Source organism: Tachypleus tridentatus, chromosome 8, assembly GCF_004210375.1.
Source record: "Tachypleus tridentatus isolate NWPU-2018 chromosome 8, ASM421037v1, whole genome shotgun sequence".
Classification (NCBI taxonomy): domain Eukaryota; kingdom Metazoa; phylum Arthropoda; class Merostomata; order Xiphosura; family Limulidae; genus Tachypleus; species Tachypleus tridentatus.
In genome coordinates, this window is record NC_134832.1 from 131109681 (window position 1) to 131135555 (window position 25875).

General features: G+C 32.4%; 1 protein-coding gene across 1 annotated transcript in view; it reads right to left on the reverse strand.

Annotated features, from left to right (window-relative positions):
* Positions 1-25875, reverse strand: part of LOC143223496 (inhibitor of Bruton tyrosine kinase) — a 60651-nt gene that overhangs the window by 28826 nt on the left and 5950 nt on the right. Inside the window, 8 exon segments of the mRNA XM_076451559.1 lie at positions 842-965; positions 7249-7420; positions 9018-9213; positions 10731-10934; positions 11167-11291; positions 13751-13847; positions 15413-15623; positions 19537-20080. Of these exon segments, the coding sequence (XP_076307674.1) occupies positions 842-965; positions 7249-7420; positions 9018-9213; positions 10731-10934; positions 11167-11291; positions 13751-13847; positions 15413-15623; positions 19537-19664 (1257 nt within the window). The 5' untranslated portion in view covers positions 19665-20080.

The following is a 25875-nucleotide window of genomic DNA, read 5'->3' on the forward strand; positions in this document are numbered from 1 at the left end:
TATATAAAAATAATGTTAGTGAGTAAAAAATGTTAAAAAAGATGGATTTTGTAATTAAACTATTAATACTGGGAGAACAAAATGGGGCACATATATATAAGTTGAAAAACTAATGTTAGAGGCATTTATTTAATTATGTAATAGCTCAAAAAATATTTCAACATTGAAAATATTGTAAAATTAAAGAGTCAAGTGAAAACAAAAACAGGAGATAATTAAATACTCAGGATTAGATACCAGGGTAACGTTTCTATAGAAAGATATAATCTGAAGATACTAGAAGAAACCTTATTTAAAAAAAAAGCAAAAAATTAATAGATGCAACAATTTATACTCTAATAAAGTCCTGAAACTTGATGTGGTGTACGTAGAGCTTGTGTTTTTTATAGCAAAGCCCATATTGGGTTATTTACTGAGTCCACTGAGGGGAATTGAACCCCTGATTTTATCGTTGTACATCCGTAGACTTACCACTGTACTAGCGGGGGATGGTGTATGTACATCGAAACACATACACCTTCATACTTTTTTTTTTTTTTATTACAAAAGAAGTGTTTGAAGCTATTACGTTTCTAATAAAAATCTAGCACTACTGATTTTTAAGGTGATGAAGCTTTCAGATGGAGTTAGTATGGATATTTATTGACCAGTATAAGTTTACCTGCAAACAGATTTAAATAAACTCTGGAGAATAAACAAGTTTCTTTATTTTAACACAGTATTAAAACAAAGTATATAATAATGTTAAGTATATAGTGTAATCAGAAGTATAATTCACTTCCATTCAAGTGATTTAAATATTACAATTAAGATAAAATAATGTGTTCAGGTAGTTCACCACCTTTCCAGATTTGGTCAACAGGACAACTCTTAATTCCAGACCCCCACCAGCAAATACTCCAGCCACATCACAGTGAGCATCCAAATGACCTCCAACAATGGACAACTTCTGAATTTCTAACTGTCTATAAATTAGAAACTGATCAAAGTAAACAACATAAGCAAACATTATATCTCAACATTTTTGGTAATGTAACTGGTTAAATACTTAAATTAACATTAAATAATTTTCTTCCTAATAATTAATAAAGTCATTTTTTACTTCAAAATTTATCACGTGCTTATAAAATTTAAAAAACATATTTTTACACGTGAAGCATATTACGAAAATCTAGATCAACTCTGTTTGACTTGCAAGTGGAATACAGTAAATTAAACTGCACAACTGGTACTCAACAATAAAAAGTTAAGAAATTCTATAAATAATAATGTTACATGATTACAGAATTTACCTTATCAACAATAACTTATGTTGAACAAAATACTATTACACAAGATAAACTGTTGCTTTGGTATTATGTTTGTTTATAGCACATACTTTATTTTTGAATGATGTGAAACCTTGTTCCACATAATTTTGCTTGCTGTTTAATGTATTAGCTGTCACTTTTCGTAGAAGCATTACGTATTCAGTTTCTTTTATAATACAATAATATTATTTAAATATCAAATATTAAAATAACTGCAAACAACACATCTCTTGTTAAAATGTTTACTTAGTGTTACAAAAAGGTAGTCAAAATGATAATACAGCTATGCATTCTTTAATAACTTTCCTACACTGAAATGTATTTCCAATAGGTACTTACCTCCACTTACAAAATTAGCTATTTGTGTTCAGTACTGCCATCTACACATGAACTTTTTCTTTATGCTTTCCACAAGCAGTGCACCTGCCCCCTCACTGAAACATACTAATTCCAATGTGTCAAATCATCCATTAACCAAAAGAAGCATAGCATACTCATATATATGATGCATGCCACTCCCTCTACACTCTTCTATCAAACCTTCTCTTCAAAGTTTGGCAGAGATGAGAGTACCAGAAAAGGGGGCAGAAATGGTAGAAAATGTTAGAAGAGATAAGTGCTTGTTAGAAATACAATTACAGTATAGGAAAATTATAATTTCCAACACAGTACTTACCTCCTCTCAGAAGATTAGCTAGAGTCCCACATTGAAAAAGAGAAGGGCTAGTGTGAGGGAATGACAGAATCACTCTCCAAAGTGTCCAAATAATACCCCTAACCTAAGAGATCAGAAGATCGAGAAGAAGAAAACCACCACTTCTGAACCAGGTGAACTCCTCACCCATGTGTGTAATTTGTAACACTAGAGCAGAAATCATAAGACAGAGTAGATAGGGTATTTTGGACTGTACTTAGAAAGCCAACTACATTCAAATCCTCCTCTATGAAGTACTGACATCCATGCAAGGGTAGTATGACAATCATATCATTTTCACTTCCAACCCAATAATCAAGGATTAAGACCTGCTCCATTTACTGGATACTACATAAGGATCCACACCCCACAGCAATCTGGGACTGGCATCCGACTTCAAAAAACTGGATTCAACTTGTGCAAGGACTTATGTTAATTGGTTCATTTTAATCCAACACCTTAATGTTGGGAACCAATGTCCATATGAAGGTAGGATGAGGGCTCTCAAACAAGAGGTGAACTGCATTTGCAATGGATCAACTCCAGTTGATATGGAATGTGCAAAAGGAGGTCAAGTCAATCAGTAAGGTGACAAATCAGTTCCATGATACTGTGGTATGAAGAGATCACACCATCTTGTAAGGTGGTGGATCAACTCCAGTGGTTGTGAATATTGTTGAATGTGTAAATATTATAAAGAGACCATGTCATCCAGTGAGGTGATGGATCAACTCCTGTGAGTGTGTAAATAGCTTCAGGAGGCTGCATTGCTCTTATACTAGAACACCACCAACTGAATGGTTATAGTCAATTTTTAAGCAATCCATTCAAGAGGGAGCTTCCATAGTCACCCGCACCAGTGGTTTGAAACTGGAAAGTGGTAAGGACTCTCATACTCCTTTTGAAGGAGAAGGATGAGAATGCATTGGAGAGTCCTGAGGAATGTCATAACTGAAGACAGTGGAATGGGTGACCATGAAACCCTTTTCGAAAAGCAGACCATGTCAAGTTATTCAGTCAATGCATAGCAACTATCCCCTTTTGCTTTACACCCATGCAGCCTATGGGCAGTGAAGTCTGGAATGGACATGCTTATAGAGCAATTATCATGAAGCAGATAATCTTCCAATGGTTTTTTGGAACACCCTATTTCTTCAGTAAGCATGCAGAGACATAGATGATAGAGTGCGAGTTTACATGGCTTGCAGTGTGGACTTAAAGAATATCTGGTCAGGCACCACTTGCTACAGGGCAGGACCCATGTGATAAAAGGGAAAAAAGAATGACTCCTAACAAAAAAGAGGAAAATTAACAAAACTTACAGTTAGTCACATCAAAAACTGAAGCACAGCCACAGGTGAAAGATGAAATCTTGACATAGACAATAGTGTGATGTAACGAAGATGTTGGGAGACAAACGTATTGGGCAATAGAAGGCTACTCATCAGGAAACATCTTGTCAGACAACTAACAGGATCTTCTACCTTTGCTGTAAGAATAATGAGTGGAAAGAACTAACAGGGAGGCAATTATGTGTGTAACCAAAACTTCTCATTAAAGACAAGAGAAAATCAGTCATGAAAACTGAGAATGGGGAGGATGGAGGATCAAGGTTAATGGAGAAGGCAGGGAAACAGTGGAAGAGAGATGAGTGCATAAAGAGAAGTAAACACTGGAGCCTTGAAAACCAAGGTTGTGCTGGTCAATGAAATGCAATCAGGAGGACCAGAAAAGGAGTAAAGTGTACCAGAGAAATTACCCAATGAAGCAATCAGATGGAACGGTACACACAAAAGTATGTGCGAGACCAATCTTGACTGAAGGCATCAATAACCAGAACCCTTCGATGAAGTACATAACCAAAATAGAGAAAGCCATGGCAAATGCATCTAATTGGGTAAACTCCCTCAAAGGTAATGGTCCTCGAAAACAAGTGGACACCACTCCATGCCAGATGTGAAAGACAATTTGCCACTGGATTGAAAGAACTCAGCATAACATGCAATAAGATTAGTGTGATGTGTATGGGTCCAATATGGAAATCCCTGGGCTGGTTGTCCCATTTGTGGATCAAAGCCATCACTGTGGAGCCATCTGGAGAAAAAAAAAGCCGTCAGATGGTGGCAGGCAAGAACCTCTAATGCAGGGGTTCCCAACCGGTGGGTCGCGACCCCACAGGGGGATCGTAAAGCCTTGGCAGGGGAGTCGCGAAGCCTTGTTAGAAGTAGCTTGGGATAACATTAATTTTATTTCATCAATTACATTTTCATATTGCGAGTGCCAAAAGGTTGGGAACCCCTGCTCTAATGTAAACAACCAGTCCCCAGAGTCACTGCAGAAAGTAGGTGGTGAGTACGAGTAGTTAACTCTTGCTCAGAATGAGCTTAAAATAGACATGTCCATGTAGTAATGGAAACGTAACCCCTAAGCCTGAAAATGAAGAGTAAAAGCACATACAATGTGACCAAACATCTATGGAGCTACAACATGTCTGAAATAGGTAAACCACTCTGAGAAGGACAAACCAAAGAGGAGGTTGAAACCGAAGTACTAACAGGGTTTTGAAGTAGGCATTGTGACATCCATTATTGACACCTGACACCAGATGAAAATGCCCACCTCAAGGTAATAATAATAATAATAAAAAAAGACTCCATGATGAACTTGGGGAGTATTATTAAGCTGTTGAGGCTAAAAAATGGGAAGAAAAACCCCAGAGGGATGTTGAACCAGTTTGATTGCTTAATGCAAGGCAAATCCTGAACTGCCTCTGACAGATGCAAGCATGTCATGGGATCTCAAGGAGGAAAAAAAATTGGTAATAAAAGATAGGAAGAGGAAAGAAACTGGATAATGAAACCTTCTAAAAGAGCTCTTAGCACTCATTGATTGCCAATGAAGGGAAGCCAGTGTGGTAGAAACATTGGCAGTGGAGCTCTCACAGGACTTGAACCCTCAGAGTAACATTGATACCAGTTGTGACAGGTTGTATTCCATTGAGGAAATATATGAAAAGAAGTACTCAAAATTGAAGGAATGTGGAAGTGTTGAGAAGAACAGGTGGCATACAATGTTTTATCAGAGATAAACAGGCTACAAAAGTTGAAAAAGTAAACTGTCTTTAGAATGACCTCATTCATGGTTTGATATTATGAGGGATTGGAGGAAATATATGAAGTCTCAGAAAAAGACATAAGAATCTGAGATACACAGAAGGTAAAATGACCCTTGTCAAAACTTAGTCCCTACCTAGAAGGTCCCAACAAAAAAAACAACACATGTGGCCAGAGTTAAGGATAAAGTACACATTTAAGTGTAGGAGAAAAAGTGGAGGGTATCAGCAAAACGCCCTCAGGATATCAATTTGTAAAAAAAAAAAATGTTATATCTCAATATTGTAGTTAACTAAAGTATATTCTCAACAAGAGAGAAAGAACATACAAACGTTATGCTATTTTCAACTATTAACATTTAAAATTCATCATTACCTAACAATTATATTCTCTGAAACTCAGAACTACTCATTTCTAGTATTCTGAATAAGTAACCCTTACACAGTGGGAAGGTAGCAGCATCAATTGATGATGGTCATTCATCAATGAGGGTTAATCTAATTTAGGCCCAAGTGTAATTAAAGCATAATAATCTTTATTACTTAAATAAAGAATAACTTTTTATATAATATAAACTCTGTTTAAAAATATTTTCTAGCCTCTCTTTTCTAAGACCATGTTGTTTTTCAGCTGAATGGTGCTAAATGTTCTTTCTAATAGCAATATAAACGTGTGAAAAGATGATGCTTTATGGATGTCAATAAAGACTTCTGTGAGAAAGTGATGTTACATGAATGTGAATGATGAGTGAAAAGATCAGTTGTGGCAGGTGGTATTCCAATGAGGAAATCTATGAAAAGAAGTACTCAGAACTGAATGTATGGGGAAGTATTGAGAAGAATAGGTGGTAGAAAAGGTTCCAACAGAGATAAACCATCATGGATGTGAATGTAAACTTGTGTAAAAAGATGCTACATGGATGTCAGTGAAGATATGTGGAAAAGTTAATATTACACAGATGTCTCAGTAAAACATTTCCACTTCCAAAGTTCATAGAAATGTGAATTTATATCTAAGATCTCTCTTATGGATGTTAAATAGAACACTTTATTGTACTTTAACTGAAACTTTTACATCCAAAAAGTACCATAAAAATTTTTGTTTGGAGAAAAATAAAAGCTTCAAAAGTTAAGTTTTATACAATACTTTTACAAATCTTCCAAAAGGGTGATATATGTTAACACATAAGCTATTTCCTATTAATTATGTACCATTTATGTGTCAGCTTCTTTTAAAACATCTCCGTTTTATTTTATAACCATCTCGGAAAGAGAGAGGAAGAGAGAAAAGATGATAATGCTGGTGAATAATTATTCCTTTAAGCATCATATTACAACAGAGTTGTATCTGATACTGATTGTAAAATTGCAATAACTATACAAGTGCTGATTGAAACTCTTCAACAGCAGCAGCTGAGGAAAAACAGTGTGACTATAGCTGAATTGTTAGAGACAAACCTCTTATATGAGCCATTTATAAATGTTGTGATGATAGTGTTCAGGAAAAAGCACTACTTTAAAAAAAAATATTCTTAGCTAATTCTATACAAAAGAAAATCTCAGGACAAATCTGTGAAACAACATTTCAGCAACAAATCTGATTAATAAAGTACACTAATTTTATCTTGGCCTACAAATAATGGGCAAGTTAAAAATTACCTTAAATAGTTATAAAGAACAATGATATAGTGCAATAATAACAAATACTTGTAAACACAGCAATTCTCAAACAATTTATAACAGCTTTTTTTGCAAGTTATTTTTACATGTGTGATCCTTTTTTAACCTTAAATGGCAGCCATCAATTGATGCTGCTGCCTACAACATTCCTGCTGTTTAAGGGTTAAAGAAACATCTTTCTATAACTTTTAAAAACTGAACATAATTTCTAACAACTTCACTCATTCAAAATAGAGTCAGCTGTCAGGAAAAGATTAACCAGTCACATGATTATGAGATGTTTAATTAAAATGCTTTAAATTTCACATCTTACATTATTTAACAGTCATTAATACAATCTTAATAAGCTTAGAAACAACTTTGTTTTTCCTTCACAGATTCAGCTTTCCACTACAGTCTAATAAAATATAGCATTGCATGAACTTCTGCCATGAATATGTAAAATGACGTACCTTGACGCAATTTTCCGACACTGATACTCGTGAAGTACGTAAACATCACCCTTTCTAGTAGCACATACTGTGGCACCATCACTGGCTGCAACATGCGTTATTTGTACATTCTGGTGGTCCAGACCAGCTACTTGTCGAGGTGATACCTGGGTTCTATCACCTTTTGGATGTCCTAACAAAAAGAAAGAATACCATTTTGTGTGTTCTTGTTGAACTTGCAAAATCTCATTTAACCTTTTCTACATTAAATAGAAAAAAACAAAACAGGAAAATAATTTAACTATTTTTGCTAAGGTGATTAAAATTACTTAAATCAATACATTTGCTTTTTGTGATCACAGTAAGAACTTTTACATGTTATATACATAGTTTGTGTGACTGAATAAAATTACTCACTTGAATTAAAAAGAAGATTCACTTAATTGTCCAAAATACTTCTGGTTGTGTTATGAATATATCCATGACTCATTATAAGAATATTAACATTCAATTGTTTGTAGTGATAAATTCTTCTAAATTTCAATGCTGTTACAAATGTTATCTTCCTGTTTTATCCTTTAAGTTTCAGTTTTATCAAAGAAAATCTTTTACAGCTTAAGAATTCATTATTTGCATTTTATTTCTTTCCATTTAGCTAAAACAACCTGTTTTATTAAGACAAAGGTGTTGTTCACAGAACTGAAACAGTAATAATCACAACAGTTGAAACTGTAAAATTCATAATTATTGAACAAGTATTTATAATACGAAGACAAGACTTCAAGTTTGTGTCAATAATATAAATAATGTACAGAAAAATGGTGGCTTGAAGAGTCATCTAAAAATTACTATACTTAAACTGCTCAGGAGAAAAACACTTCAGTGTAACATAAAATGGATACTTCTCAATGAACAGTAAGTTAAAATTAAACAACTTACGGCCTTTTATACAACTTAAGAACATAATTTTATACCTAAACTATAATTTATATTTACAAGATCTTTCTCTGTTAAGCATCCAGAGGTATTGATATATGTGCATATTAACTGCTTAATATTAACCTTTATGAAAACAAATTAAAGCAGAATAAAGACATTAAATCACTTTGAAAACAAGGTTTCAAATGTAGCTTGAACAATGTGATTGAAACTTTTGATTAAAGAGGGTAAAAAGTTACGATAAACTGAGTATTCTTTCTGAACAAAGATATGCATGAAATATGAAGCAACAAAATCAGATTATTAAATATTCCAATCAAATAGGGGTATTGTTTTATCTATTGGGAATTATTATGGAAGATAGGGACTGGCTCTACCTCAATATGGGTTGATCTTTATCTACTAAATTGCAGCTACCAAGGGGATGGAGAAACAAAAATGTTTACCATTGAAAATAAGTGTAAGAATAGTGATAATACAGGTTGTTCAAGAAACTTCATTTTCCTTTCAAAATACATAAATATGCAGTTTGTTGGTAAGTTTTATCAGGACAATTATCTTATGACTGTAATTGTAAGCTCATAAATATGATATGGGAAAAATCAAGGCTTACAGTGTAAAAGTATAATTCTTTAGAGCAGGTACCTCTCCTTGAAACTGATATAATAACTGACAGAATTGAAAGTTTAAATCAGAAACTCTTATCTCTAAATAAATAAGAAAACAGACTGGTGAAAAGGCCACAAGTTAATAAGGTCATGCAAATACTTGATAGAGTGCTCACAAATGAGTACTTAGCACTTGTCCAAGACAGAAAAATAAAATACATAGAGAAGAGAAAAATATCTTACCTAACTGACCAGCATTCAACCCATAGGTAAACACTGCATCTTTAGTGTACAAAACAGAATGAAATCGGGCAGCGCAAACTCCTATAATTTCTCTTCCTTTAAGGAATTTTAAAGACAACTGACGGGGAGAGAGAACACGTTCTGGTGGGGGTGAGAGTCCAAGCTGGTGATGTGTGTTTAATCCACAAGTCCAAATCTGTATAGTTTCAAAAAATAAAATTTCTCAGTTGATATTTTAAAAATATAAGAAATGATATTAAGAAATCAATGGTTTTTTTTACATCTTAAAAATTGACACTTTTCTTAACTTTTTCTGATCTTATATTACATGTTAGAAAATTGTGAAAACAAAGTTTAACACATTAAAAGCAACAAATTTATATCACCAAAAAGTAGAGAAGACCATTAATTTCCCACAGATGTTATGTTATGCATTAATATTTTATAAAACAATATTTTGATCAGATTGGTAATTTACTATTTACTTTTAAGAATAAAGTTGAACATTGTTAGCTTAATGCCTGGATTAACAAATTTTCTCAGCACAAGTCCTTCTAGAACATTCCACATTCTGATTGATTCTTCCCCCCATCTCCACCCAATGAATCTCTAGATACTGAGTACTGTGACAGTACTATTTATTTTTTTGTATTTGCTATGGCCTGTGACACATTTCTGTGGTCCATGAATGTCCATAGCCTCCACTTTGGATGTTCACAGTTTAGTATATAACATCTAGGAAAAAATTTAAGTAATCTAAACTGACCAAACCTCATGAGGTATTAGTGACTACAGTTGAAAATACTGATAACAATGTTTTAATTGTTTTAAATGCAAATATTATATTCACTTAGCTCTACTCATTAGCAGGTTGGTTTTTCATTTTTGCAAGTACCATTTTTTTTTTTTTAAATCAAAGTCATGATTAATGGATTCAATAATATGATCACAAATATCTCAAGTGCTGTGTTATGCAGGGAAATGCAAACAAGTACAGTCCTATGCAGTTTTGGCAAGAGAAACCATTACAAAAACAATAAGTTTTCCTGTTAAAGTGGTATCACATTGTAGTTACAGTAAAGGAGAAACTACAAAAACAGTATGCATTCCTGTCAAAGTTGTATTATTTTCTAGTTTGGTTAAAGGACCCACTACAAACAAATAAGCTGTCCTGTCACAATTGCATCAGATTTTAGTTGTGGAAAAAGATCCATTACAATACAATATGCTGTACTTTTAAAGAGGAATAACAATGGTGTTTGAGACACAACTAAAATCTTTCTAAAAGTAATTTGATTTTTTTTCCATAACAGTTTTCTAAGACTATCAACTTCATTCAACAAACATTCAAGATAGGACACTCACATACAATGAATAGAGCTACTACAAAATAAAATGTATTAAGCTTATGACATGGATCAGGTTCAAAATCAAATGTCTTGATTTTTTACTTTTAAAAAGTAAAATACATATTTATTTTAAAAACATGCACTAATAACAAACGTGTTTTTCCTTGAAAGTAAGAAAGAAATACTAGCTTAACAAAAGCAAACTTCATGTTACAATAATGTTATATATATTTCTTTGAAACAAATAAGGTTTAAACTAAAATTCAGTAATAGTTTGTTATAGCAATTGGATCAAGAGATATTCATGTCTAGTAAGTTGGTCGTATAATTATCTCAACAACCTATGTGAGATAAGTAAACTTACCTGACCCCCATCTGACAGGAGTACCAAATGGTCTTGACCAGCAGACACTTCTATGAAATGGATTTCTCCAACCCCATGCAAAGCAGATGGTGTTAATGCTGTCTGTTCAGAATTCTGACCAAGTCTGCCACCATGACCATGACCACATGTAAATACTTTTCCTCTTGTGCTTAGAAAAGCTGTATGAAATTTACACATAACCACCTGAAACATATAGAAAACAGTAATATGAAAGTGAGTAAGACCAAGTGTACAATGTCTCAAAGCAAATAATGTCAAACATTAATGTGTAATAGGTTTTGTTACATTTCAAACTTACCTACAAAAATAATGTAGCTAATTCTCTAATAAATGCTATTCTGTTGCATAATGAGGTTTTTTTTCTTTATTCAATCTTACTTATTATAGAAAATACCTGCAGTTCTTACATTCTCACCTGTTTAATGTAAATTGAGTCTCTGCGGAAGTTTTCTAAAATTTCTGGGTAAGTCCTACCCTGGCCATTTCCCACACCAAGGTTAAAGTTTGTGTTAGATCCCCAAACATAAACTTCTGATAAATCTATTAAAAGAGTATTAAATGAAAACCTGTCAGGAAAACTTTAGCATCAATGAAATTCTGTACTTGTGTACATTATTTCTAGTTGTACCAAACAAAAACACTCATACACAAATATTAAAAATACTTCAACATAACCACTAATAATTACTGTTACAAGAATCTGATCAAAAACACCATAGGTATGAATAAAAGGTATGGCAAAAAAAAAAGCTTGTGTCTTAAAGAAATAAACTCAAAATTAGCAGTGAAACTGACAACTACACTTATACCATTGACAACAATTTTACTGCAAATATTTTATTTATGGCATCATTTAGTCAGGACTTTTTTCTTTAATTTGTGGCATTAGGTGGGTAAAACAATGTGGCCTAGCAAACTTATGAATGAATGTTTACTGTGAAATTCTTATCAATACTAAAGTGTAACTACCAGTTTGAGTGCCAAGTTTGATTTAATATTTTTAAGACACAGGCTCAATCTTTTTCTTGCCATACCTTTTCTCTTTTTTTCCAAAACCTAAGATGTTTTTTTTATTATAGGTAGTATGGTTTTTTGTCAATACACACCAACAAACAGCAAGTGAGAAACTAACACTTGATACTAACAGTGGCATTAATAAAAACAGACCTATATTTTCCAGAACCAATGTGATCGTTTAAAATTGATGGTAGTATTTTAGACTCTCCAAAACATTTTTCATAACTTCTTATATAATATAAAATAGGTTAACAGTTTCTTATCACCCTCCACATTATTTATGCTAATTGTTTAAGTTAATATAATGTGATGCTAGATACTCTAATTAGGAGAATTTCATAAAACTTAGCAAATATATGCTTAAAAGTTGATACTGAATAAAGAATAATAACCATCTGCCCATATGATTCTTTTGAAAATTTGAGTTAGAAACTGTTAATCTAATTTCCTTGGCTGCTCTAGATCAACCACATTTTAATTAGAATGACAAAAAAACTAAAAATGGTCTACCTTTACTCTGAGGTGAAAAGTTCAGACAGATAGCTTATGACTTTCTGCACAGGTGCAAGGCACAATTTTGGTTATAACTGAGCAATTTTTGTTGAATAACTTATTATATTAGAAAAGAAAAGAGAAAGAATAAATATCTCAGTACAGTATGTAAGCAAACTTTATATGCAACTTGTGCAATTCAAAACTTGCTGACTGATTTATAGCTTTGCTGTGCAGGCTTGGTAGTTTAAAAAAAAAAAAAAATAAATAAATAAAGGAGCCTGAGGAAGATTGGAATAAATAATTGTAATTATGCTAGAATTTATATATGTAAAAATGGCTGGCATGGATAGAGAAAACTCTACGTAGAGGAGCAAACAATGTTTTGAGCTTCTTTGATCATCATCAGGTTCAAAGAAAGAAAGAGGTAACTGACCAATAGCTGACCACATGTTTGAAGGGGGTTGTGTAACTGAGTGTAGGAATGTAGAAGGGATGCTTAGATGTTTGATTATATTTATTAATATAGGTATAAAGGTGTTCTTTTGTATTGGTTTATTTTGGGCTTAAGTTGTTGTATAATTAAGGCTTCTTTATTTTATATTTATGTTTGTTGCAGTCAATTTTCAAAAAAAGGAAGAAATGAACATTTCATTTTACTTCATAATTTTCTATTTTTGCTACAAATAATTTCACTACAATTAAAAGGTTAAAAAGAAAAAGAGTATAAAGTTTTATTCCCTTCTCCCCAAAACACAAACAATATGTTGATATTAATTTAGGAGGTTCTAGGGGTTATCATAAAAGAAACATTAAAACTGTAAGATGAAAAAAATATTTTTATTCTTAACATGAAAATCACCTTGCACTCAAACTAGTTGAGTGTGAGAGTCAGACTACCTTCATAAATTCATAGACAAATCTCCAATACAAAAGCTTTATTAGAAAAACTGATTTTTTTGTCTCAGATAGACTTTACAAGAATACTTGAAACTTAAATTTGGTAATGTAGTAAAGAATAGTTCTTCAGTATGGGATCAGTTTAACAAATCAATGTTGTGCACTTAGGGTTAATTCAAACTCTTGGGTTTCAAGGCAACATTTCAACCAGAGCTGTATCAGAAGTTACACATTAATCTACACTCAGTTATAATTAATAACCTGCAAGTTAAATACTCTTTGAATTTTATGTCACAAGTAGCAGTTTTAACTATATTTTTATTTGTGTCAAGTGTTAAACTGCAAATAAAATCATGTTGTCATCACTCTGAAGAGACACCAGTCAAATGATACATACATCTATTTCAATAAATGAATAAAATCTCTAAATTTAAAATATTATCAATTTTTTTCTTTTGTAGGTCAGAGAATTTTATTCTAAACTAACACACTTTTAACAATCTTTGACACTCCAAAATAAAGGTGTTAAAGGAAGGGAAATAATAATACACCTGGAATTTCAATTATACTTTACAAACAACAAAGTTTACCTGATGGTGTATACTCCACATAAGGAAGTCTGTCCTTCATGATTAGTTCCATAGGTATTAGTCCTTCATGGTCAGTAATACGTAGACTGGCTCCACTCTAATATTAAATCAATTATGTTCATAAACTCTGATAAATATTTAAATATTCTTCAAAATACAGTAAAATGTGTAGGATAAATAGTACATGAATAAATTTATATTCTTTCTTAATAAAAAACAAACATTTTTTGATGATTTTAATTATTAGCAGTAATAAAAGTGATTAATCCTACATTAGGATTAACAACTTGCCATAAATAGCAACTTGAAAAGGGTTAGCAGTAGTTTTCTTCCAACATATTTTTAGTATGAAGCTTTTCCTTCTGAAAACACAAGTTCAAATAATCAACCTTCAAATGCTTTCTTTTGACAGTCAAAACTAAACCAACACAAAACAAATGATTCTTTACTTTGACAGTGAAGTGAGTTGATAAAGAAAAATAACCAATCAGCTTGATACTAAAACAAATTAAAACAATAAAAACAATGAATTCTCACCCTGAAAATGAAATAGATTAACAATAATAACTCGGATGTTTTTTTTCATTCTGATACTTAAATTTAAACTCACCATTCTACAAAAAGCAGAATTTGGGGAAAGCAATGTGCATGGTGAGTACTCTGGTGATGTCCAATTTCATCCAGTATTATGAGCTCTATTGTTTATTGTTCTAAAATTAACAGATAAATAAAATCACTAATAGTATAAAAACAAATTGTTCCTATAGTGGTATGTCAATTCTCTTAGAATGTGACTGGTATACTTTGTCAAAGATCATCCAAGTTTCAATGAGTCATACCGGTTCCGTAGTAATGTGAAATGTATTACAGTTCCATAACACATTCACTGCTGACAACGTATGTGCACATTTAGTATTTGTTTGTTGTGTGTTCATGATAAACGTAAAAAAAGTGTAAAGATTACGTGTTTAAACCTTGTTGTTATTGATTTTATTTAAATTGTAAATAACAACATTGCACTAAAACCCTTATCACCACTTGCCACAGAGGATACCAAGTGCTGCAGCATTTAACATGTTAAGGACTGTTAATATTTTTTCTGCCCTTATATGTTTGAAAAGCATCCATTTTAATAAGGTTCAGGTAATTTAAAGTAGGGTTGGGGCAATGTCCCCACCTTCATTGAAAATGTGAGTAACCATTCCATTTTTTTTAGCACCTATATACTGGAACTGGTGCATACTGGCCATCTATAAGACTGTCAACTATATATAAAGAAATATTTGGTTACTTTGGAGTTCATGTTTAACACAGAGAGCAAAATCGGCAATATTTATTTGCAGTTCAGAGCTCATGTTCTCACCAACAATTCTGAAGTGGAACTTCCAAAAGGAATCTGGTAAAGGATAGCTTATGCTGCCTGAACAAGTTTCACAATATGTTTCATAACAAAAAAATTGTACAAGTTATTCTGACCCAGTTTTAAAAAACACATCATAGGTTTCTATTTCTGAACACAGTAAGATGGCCAACTGGTATTTATTTATTTTAATGTCTTCTACTTCAAATCCTCCTTTAACTATCAACATGCAATAAATGGCACGTCTGCGAGAACACAAACAATTTTATGTTCTTATCAATGAAACTTTACAATAAACATACCCTCCACAAAATTCGTGCTGCAGACAATTGTCCATAGAACAAGCTACGATGTAAGGCAGTCCATCCTGACTCTTTGTCTCGTACATCTAATTCTGAGTGACACTTATTTATAAGCCATTCCACCACTTCCCATTTACCACAAGATGCAGCCACATGTAAGGCAGTTCTACCCCAGCAATCCATTGCCAAGGTAAAGTTATGACAAAGCCACCTAAAAAAAAGTAACAGTATTTTTTTTTTTATTTTATAAGCACTATATTAACCTTCATCTTACTGAAACAACAATTAACTTTTGAAAACATTCACACATACAACACTTATGTTCACTGTAAACACTGAAATATTCACTTAAAATTCAAGCTGTAAAAAAAATGCAAAGAATTACAGTTGATCTTTGGAGGAGGGCGTGTAGAATTTTTTATTTTTCTGCATGGTCTACAAGTGACTAAAAACAACACATTATCTAGTAAAATACTGAACTTATGTTGTAAATTTGTTGATAAAAAGTGAATCAAGAACATTGCCTGTCACCAAATATCTCATACCATCAAATTTACTGCAGCACTCACTATTATTAATTTTTTGGATGAAAAAAAGATCAAAGTGGAATCACTAACAGAAATATGTGAAAATATTTCATCACAGGAATAAAAGTTTATTGATAGAGACAATTTTTCAAACCCTTCAGTAAATTAAATTAGCATTGAACCCAGCAGGCAAAAGTTAATGTTTCCCTAAAATGAACATGTATTTCTGATGCATACTTACCCCCAATTCACGTAATAGCTTTTTGCAACAAGTACTATCTTCTATATGCACAGATTTTGAACTGCCACTAACCTTGTGCTCCCACCTACATTGAATAGTTCAAAGAGAGACCATGGAGTGTAACATCTCTGTATAGAGAAGACTACATTATATCTGTGCCAGGTATACTCCTCCTCCTATGTGGAGATGTGTCACTATATGGGCAGAAAAAGATGTACACCAAAAGAAACTTGATGTGCTCAATAGTAGTGTCTAGGACACAGCAGACTATAATCAACAGGTCAGCTCCAGTTCAAAATCAGGTGATACTGGAAAAGGATAATCTAGGCTATGACAGAAAAATGGCTTCTACTGTCTTCACCTTAGAACCAGGAATTGGGAAGGAAAAGGGACTTCCATTCCAAAAACTCAGGTCAGCAAATGCACTATACAACTGTCATCAGCCACCTGGGAATCTGACATCCAGGCAATAGTGGAAAAGTGGAACATGAATGGTCAATTCTAGTCCAAACCATGCAACACTGTAAATGAATTATCTAGCCCACAGTAGGTGGAAGGTCCCAGCCCAACTACATGCACAAGGACTTAAGGTGACTGGGTCCAGGTCCAAAAACACAAACACATTCAAGAATGTATGTCAGTTTCTGAATATTACCTGACAGGAAATACCTTTAAAACTAAGTTGTTCTACATGTACCTACTTGCCAGATACCATTTATTATCTTTACTTAATTCTCTACTAATGGATGTGTTCATTGGACCCATGAATCATACAGAATGTTTCAAAAATAATTTACAAACAAATGAAAATAAACAACACATGCAAATATAGACTTTTTGATTTTAAGGTAAGTAAAACCAAGGATTTTTCTGTTATTTTTCATTTCTAGCACCAAATAAGAATCTGGAAAAGAACAAATGAAGTAAAATATATTTTTGTCAAACACAAGTACTTTGAAATCACATCTAGACAAGCAAAAAAATATGTTGATACCCAAGAAGTAATTAAGTACAGAAAGTAGACAAATATTAATATAAACTCAAAAGGCCAATCTAGCTGAGCTTCAAGACAGAATGTATCTGAGCCCTCTTACAATAAAAAAATATATGATAGTAAAATATACAGAGAAAATTAATTCATTTTCATTGCATTAAAGTTATTTTCTAGATAAGGTTTTGTAACAGAAAATTTGATGTTTGTCTAAAACTAATACAAGAAGTATTCTTACTAACAAAACTGTGGTCCTAGGAAGCAATTTCAGTATCAACAATAAAAAAATAAAACTATTACTATGAAATTAATTAGCTATTTTTGACAGATACGTATGTAGCTGGTACTTAAATCTTCCATGTCTGATAAAACACTGAAGAGTATACTTCACATGTACAAAGTTAGTATTTAGTCCTATATACAAATACAAGGAAAGACAATGTTAAAATATTGTAAACCTGGTAATTCTATGGTAGTGGCAGCCAGTTATTAAATCAGTTATATAGAAAACAACAAAAGTATGAGAACTGAGCTATACTTTTCATTACTACAACGTAATTAGTATGGTAGGAAATCATCAGTTCAAATTGTTGCAAGTAGCTTTGAAATAAAAATTTTCTAAAACGTACAAATGTTCCCAAGTTATTTGAAAATTTCTAGTTTAATTTGCTTACTTTAGACACTGTAACGACTTACATAAAGCATGTTTCTTAAGTACACCTATTTCTATTGACACTCATCTTATGAGCTTATACCCATCACAAGAGAAAGCAAAATGTAACAAATGTTTTAAAATGCACATCATAAAGATGCTTCAATATTTTCAATACTTTTATGCAATACAGATTCATTTTTTCTCTAGTAGTTCATGTTTTAAGGAACATACAGTATAAACATATATGCATCAGAGAAACAAATTATAAGTGGCACAGACACAAAAACTGGAGTGGACAAATTCTGGTTCCAACACTGCTGAGATGTATGGGACAATTGCTAAATTTTACCTAACTAAATCCTGCTACTTCTAACAATTGTTTATTTCTGAATTTCACACAAAGCTATACGAGGGCTATCTGCACTAGCAATCCCTAATTTTGCAGTGTAAGACTAGAGAGAAAGCAGCTAGTCATCACCACCCACTGACAACTCTTGGGTTACTCTTTAACCAACAAATTGGATTGACCACCACATTATAATGTCCCCATGGCTAAAATTGTGAGCATATTTGGTGGGACAGAGATTTTAACCCGTGACCCTTGGATTATGAGTCGAGTGCCTTAACCACCTGGACATGGTGGGATTCTCTAACAATTGAAATTGACCATAATAACTACAATAAAACTTTGATACCAAAGTTAAATTTCTGTTCAAGCTTCAAAAATAAATATAACTAGTTACTTTTACATGTAATTTAAACTTTTATTGGAGAGAATTTCATTAGTTTAATATTAAGTCAACATCTCTCCATGATGCTTGTTTTACTTCACAGCTGTAATATGTCCTAGAATTTAATAACCTTTTAAAGGTAAGCTCAACATCAGCATAAATCTGGGATTAATGAAAGTAAAAGCAATTATCCTTACCCTACAGCCTATGTTTGTTTAAAATGTTAACAAAATTAAAGTTATATTTTACAATAGAAAACAAAGAGATCAATATCAAACATTGGTGTTAAATCAATATTTCACGATATGACAATACACTTTCATTCTACTTTTATTAAAATTAACATCTCATACATAAAATTTATATCAGCCAGTAAATATTTCCATGATATGCTATGAGAATCAACTTAACATTACATAAATACCTGCTGTTATAAACTTGAATAGCCTTTATACTGTAATAATGGAAACTGTAAAAAACAAAGGGCTTACTGGTTATGACCAGTGTAATGACTTCATAGATTAACTTTTATTTAAAATGTTTGCACATGCACTAAAAAAGTATTTTAAAGCTTTCTTTCAACTTGAAAACAAAATTACATGACCCAGTAGGCCAAATTGTTTTCAATGATAGAATAATATGTAAATTGACTTGTGCTTCATAACAAAGGTTTTATTTAACAGCTTAGTGTGGTTTGAGCATAACTGTTCATGCATTATATCACCAGCTACAGAAAAAAAAAAAAAAAAAAAAAAAGACAAATGGAAGAAGAATGTTTAAACAATTAAACACATTAGAACTTAATATTACATTATACATAAAAAATAACTTAATTTTTTATAATCTTCAAATTATGCTTAACATCACTTGTTTGGCCTGTGTTACAATTTTTTATTGGCAAGAACTAAATTATCCTGTTAGTAATCATATTCTCAAGAGTGAAAAGTTAAATTATTTTAGTGAACTATAATAATATTACCTGTAGTACGCTTGCACCTCTGCTGTAGTGCCTCTAATGGTGGCTGCTACAAGCTGTGCTCCATGTGTGTTAGAGCGACACCTTGATACGCAATCAGGTACGTGTTTCACTTCTTGGTACTGATTCATGATGGAAATACTGAGGTTCAATCCAGAAAAAGGCACATTCTTGGTATTATCCCTTTCAGTATCACAGAGTAAAGCAACTGAAAGCACCAGAAAAGTTTCTACTCCACCAGTGAGTATTTGACATAGATTAGCTAAATTATCACAGTTACAAAAATCTGTTGTATATCAAAATCTGTCTAATAGTTGTTTTTTTTCTTTTCACCAATAAAGTATATAAACAAACAGCTATAAAACTTTATCACACCATGTACAATGAACTAAGTGAATCACAACAGCTTGTACCACTGGTCAACACGGACAACTTCTAGAATTTCAATCTCCAGGTTATGGTCCTTCAGTGCAATTGGCTCCCCCACACAGTAGGGGTGCCTAAAACATTTCCACTATCTTAGTTGCTCATGGTTGTTGAAGAACACCTAATGAAAAAAATGAATACTACAGAAATACATTTATACAAGGGCACCACACTCAACACTGGCTCATTCTTGGTTTTATTTCATTTAACTCTGAACAATTAAAAAAACATTGCATGAATTAATCACTTTAAAACATATTCTAATGGTTATTGAAGCTTTGCAATTAACTCGATGTAACCAATGAACTATAAGCATAAATTAGTTGTCATGTAAAATAATTAACTGATATAATTAAATTGATTATAATATTATGAAAATAAGTAACTCAAAATTAGTGTTTCTAACTTTAACTATCCAAGTAATTGAAATACTGCTATCATGTTTTCTTTAATCATTTTGAATTGATTCAAGGTTATTCTGCTTAACCCTCTCAAAAGGTATCCATAGTTCTTTCTTACATTTAATAGATATTACCTATAATGAATTGAATGAAGACCTATCAATTTTGCTCAGAGTGTGATCATTGGTCCTATGGGAAATTTAATGACTAGCTTGGATAAATTTGTAACAACTCTTGACACATAGCCAGAAAGCCAAAACATTTTGAGAGTTAGTGGAAACTGTCTAACTCATGCATGCATTTAGTCTATGTTATTTGGTACATTATTTAATTAAATAATTATTTAGTGCATTACTACCATTAGTATAAAAAGTAGGGCTATATGCTGATAGCAATTGACAGTAAAAAGAGACTGGGTAAGTACTTTATTTCTTGTTTTTTGCAATGGGCAAATACATGTATAGAGTATGACAACTTACACTAAGCAGAATTAAAATTTTATTAGTAGGAAAACAGATCTACCAAACCAAATGAATATGCCTAAAATGTAATTTGAAATAAAGTTTCATGTCTTTCAATTACTAACTGAACAAATTTAATATGCATCGAGTACAAAGCCAGCTGCTCAGAACAATATTGTATTTTTTATGTATTTATAACTATATAAATCAACTTTCAATGAAAAATAAATGACTTTTAAATAGGTCACTGATATTCAAAGCATTCCATATGGTATATCTGTCTAGGTTTTGATGTAAGATACCCAAACAAATAATAATGTGAACAAATGGGGGAAAAAAAGTTTGTGTCTAATAATCATAAAATCAATTAATTTTCTTTAATAGCAATATTTGGGTTTGGGTGGCCTTAACTATTGGAAAGGATGGCTTTGAGCATTGTTTCAAGGTAGTTTTTGCCTAAATCTTGTCTTAGAGTTTTGAGCAAATTCCTGTACAATCCCTATTATGAACCACTATAATGGTTGACTATAAAGCATTAGAAAAAATCAAAAACCCAATACTGCATTTAAGTTGTACATCTTTCACACATGAAAACTAACTTTAGAAACATTCAGAACAAAATAACGTTGTATAAATTGCTTCAACAAATTTTAATAGGTTTAATATTTTGATATCTGTTTCATTTTCATATACATTTAAAAATATATGCAACTTATACTGTTAAATTTGCATTGCACAAGTTCCACCTGTTCTCCAAATCTCTAGAAGATTCTTGAGTGTAAGATTCAACAACATTTTACAAAAGCACTAGCATACCTTCAGATACTATTACCAACTGAACTTTTTGAGAACCTCAAACTAAAAGTTTATAAATCAACACACCAAGAGACTGTTTTTATAATACTGTTAGTCTGCTGTAGTCAGTATACTATAAACCTTGGAAGTCATAATCATAATGAATGCTTATTAATCAGAAAACTAGATATTTGACAAAGAACATTTATAGATTTCAAATATTACAAACCATCCAACTTAAGAGAATCAACTTCAAACATTAATTTCTCTATGAAAACATCACAACTTTAGTTGAAAAACTGACATGTGAGCAGAGATATCTTACCTGTTAAGTAAACTACCAATGTCAACATTGAATTATTCATTCATTATGAACCATCTATAAAATATTCTGTTCCAAACCAGAAAGAAGACTTAGAACTGTTTGTAAAACTCTTGTATGTAAGCCATTATTTGCAATAACCATTAATATGAATTGTATTATTATTTGTATATTAAAACATATTTGTGTTAAGAAATCTGTGTATAAATCTTGTTGGAAAATATCATAAATGATATATACCAACCTTCAGTTCTAAATTAAAATTAAGATTTCTGGCTGTTTGAAATCATAATATGTAAGGTATAAAACAATAAATCAGGTTCATCTGAGATAAATTATGATCTTGAAGTTACTGTGGTTACATATTTAATTTTTTTGCACTTTTAGAATTAACCTTGTTGGGTTTGCTCTCATCATCTGACAATTTTCTGAATTTACCAACACAGAGAAGAGTATATATCAACTTACACAGAATGCTCAACTCTCCCACATTATTGTCCATACATCAACATAACTTACGCAAGACTAGTCTTCCATCAAAAGCCAGATTTCTTAATTGAAGTTGAGGTGTGTAGTAATTCATTTCAGAGAGAAGTACCCATTGAAATTCATTTCAATACTACAGATGTACTTCTGAAATCCTAAAAGCCAGAATAAACACACTGATATGGAGAATGGAACTGTAGTATCATAAGGACCACTGGTTTACCAAAAGTTTGGACCATTGACAGGAATGTTACAACCCAGACCATGACAAAAGAAGTAACTGAGCAGATGTTGAGGAAAACCCAGAAACAGGACAAAGGTCAGAAGACTGAATTCATTAGAGAAATGGGTAAAAACCAATCTCATAGGAGAATGGACCAGTTTCTTCACTAAGAAATAAGGCTTTAATCTTAGCAGAATACCTTACTGCTCTAGATGCCATTTAAATCACACACACATATATAAAGAGTAAGAGATGTGCAATATTATAATTACACATGAAGTTGCACACATTCTCAAATGTGATTACAGGTATAAGAATACTAGATATGCAGGATAAGAGTGTAATGTGTTGACCTGCACTTGAATTGGAAGATTTTCAGAGGAGGAAACTAGTAGTAAATAATTACTGGATATGTTCCTGGATCTAATGTGACCTTCACCTGAAATGGTCAGCCAAGTTACAAAATTAGCCTATTCAGTGAGCACCTAGGTAGATTCAATGTTAAGCTTAACAGTTCTCAAACAGTGCAATGAGAACAACAGATAAGGTTAAAAAATAAGTATGTAAGATGTTCCCAATCCTGGTTGGGATATGCGATATATGTAGAACAAGCATTTTATTTATGATGTTTGAAATGCCATACAATAATATCCATGTAGAAGTGAAAAATGTACCTCCCAAAGAAACACCAGCCACAAGATTGCAGCTTCAATCCACTTTAAGATGTTATCATCCTCTCATGGATCACCATCACAGAGGGTAATATTTATCATATATATATTTGAATCCCAAAGGTACATGGAACAGAGTTCTTAGAAAATGAACCCATTCAAATGTGGAATCTCATTTTGTAAGGGAGAGACTACTTTTGAAGTGACAACTCGCATCAGATGTCTAGGAAATTTTGTAAAAGTGATGCAAAGCAGTACAATTATAATTTGATTATCATGCATAAAGGTGTGGACATAAGGGGAATCTACAGAGGAAACAAAAACTAAGCTACTAAGAATTCCATCTCAGTTGAAGAGGTACAACTTAAGGAAAAGAGAAATCTGAAATTGAAGAGACAACAAGATGTAAATAAAATTGTAAAAGTGTTGTGTTCATGTTCATTCACATGCAAGTCTGCAGAATATCCTCTCAATAGTTATGTGTATGGAAAGTCAAAGGCATCATCAGATGGTGAATATGATGAGACAACCTAAAAATTCACTTTGGTGTTTATAAACATTACAAAACAAGATGGATCAAATGGACAAGTCAATATGTTAATGTAGCTGGAGCAAGATCTGAGGAGCATGATTTGTTTTATAAGAAAATAACTTTTTCTAATCCCTTCTGAATCTTTTAGTTAAGCAAGATAACAATTAATAGACCTTACTGAACAAAAATATTCCTCTTGGTAAGAATGAGGATCAAACAGAGAAAGTAACACAAGATTTTAGGTTGAAAGATATAAGTATATGGCTTTTCAAGAAAATAAAGTTTGTGATTCATGAAACACAAAGAACAGATTGCAGAATTTCTGCCCAATGTTAAAAATAAAGATGAAAAACAAGCAAGTCACTAAGTTTCTGATGGGAAAAAGTAAAGAAAACTACACCCATCTCACTTAAAACTGCTTAAGACCTTGGGGTCATTTAACATGGAAGACTTGGAAGAAGTCTTTTAAAACAGACAAGAAGGTGAATCAAGGCAACTCTGTAACCAGCTATGGAATAAAGAAATAAACCACAATCATGAAACAATACAAAAGGAAAGAACAAATATGTTGACAAGATGAACAGATATTATGCAGAATGCTTCAACCCCAGATGGTAACCCAATAAAATTTATAAATAGCTATATAAGAGAAATAGATCTTCAGACAAAGAATCAAACAGTTGGTCAGTCATGAAGCCATAGATATTGAACATCAATGTGAAAAGAGGAAATTCAAGGATGCCATAGATATTACACTGGTTATAATTGCAATGCTTCTCTATGAGAAAGTGAATCTAACAATAGAAATCATGGTTGAGCTGACCAAAATGAAGCAACGAGAAGAACTCTGAACTTCAGTTGTCAATCTTGGTAAACACTCACGAAAGAAGATGGGGAGGACAAACAAAGGAAGTTTTCTGAAGACTGACTCAGGGCATCCACCAGAGAAATTTGATCTAGAATTAAATACAAGCAGAAAGAGAAGATGGTTGACTGAGGTAGCAAAGACAATATTCAAACAATCTGCCAAAAAATGGAGGGTCAACTCCACAATAAACTAGAGAAACACAAAGCAAAAGCTGCAATAAAAAAAATGTTGCTCTAGATGATAATCTAAACTAACTCTACAAGAATGCTGTGTGTGAATAAAAACAGAATAGGAAACATATACAAAGGTCAGAAACTCAAGACAATCACACTACACAGCCTAAAGTTCAAACATGTTGATGTAAGCTGTTACATCCAGCAGGTGCCAATTCTCCAATACAGTTCTTCAAATAAAGTGGAAGCATCTATCTAAAGGATAAGGAAGAAAGGGAGATCCTGTTTTTGTACACTCTTAATTAAAGTAAAACTTGTTAAACATGAGATTGATGGCATAAAGGCATGCTATGTGACAGTGCACCTGAAGTCAAATCCCACTAAGAATCAAGGCTTCACTAGAAATGTCTAATGTCAATGCACCCAAATGGAATGACAATATAATGTAAAGCCATCATCCCCTAATTAGAAAGGGTGCATAGAATTCCAAAACTTACAATGCAACAGGAGATGGCTGAAGTGTTTCTTGAACTCTAGCATTCCAAAAGCCCAGATGTATCATATACATTGTTGGTACTAAATGGGAATTGGAGTTATGATGATCCATCCAAGAGATACTGTCAGCTGAGCAGCAGATTGAGTGTGTGAGACTAAATGAACAAAAGAGTCAAAATAATCCATGTAAGAGCCAATACTAAGTGAATGACAAAGACCAGCAAATCTAAACTACTCATCAGAAAATGTGAGGAGCTAAAGGGCAATGTTCCTCAATTAAATATTCACATGAAAATGAAACCCACCTGTAACACCAATATGTAACATGAAATTAAAAACCTAAATACATTGATCAATAATAGTACAAAATGCAGCCACTAGATCTCTGTACACTATAGGCAGACTATTTAAGTAAGGCCTCCAAATGTAGTTGTAAGATTTCTAATATATGTACAAACATTTGCAGCAGTAGTTAACAGTGATTTTAGA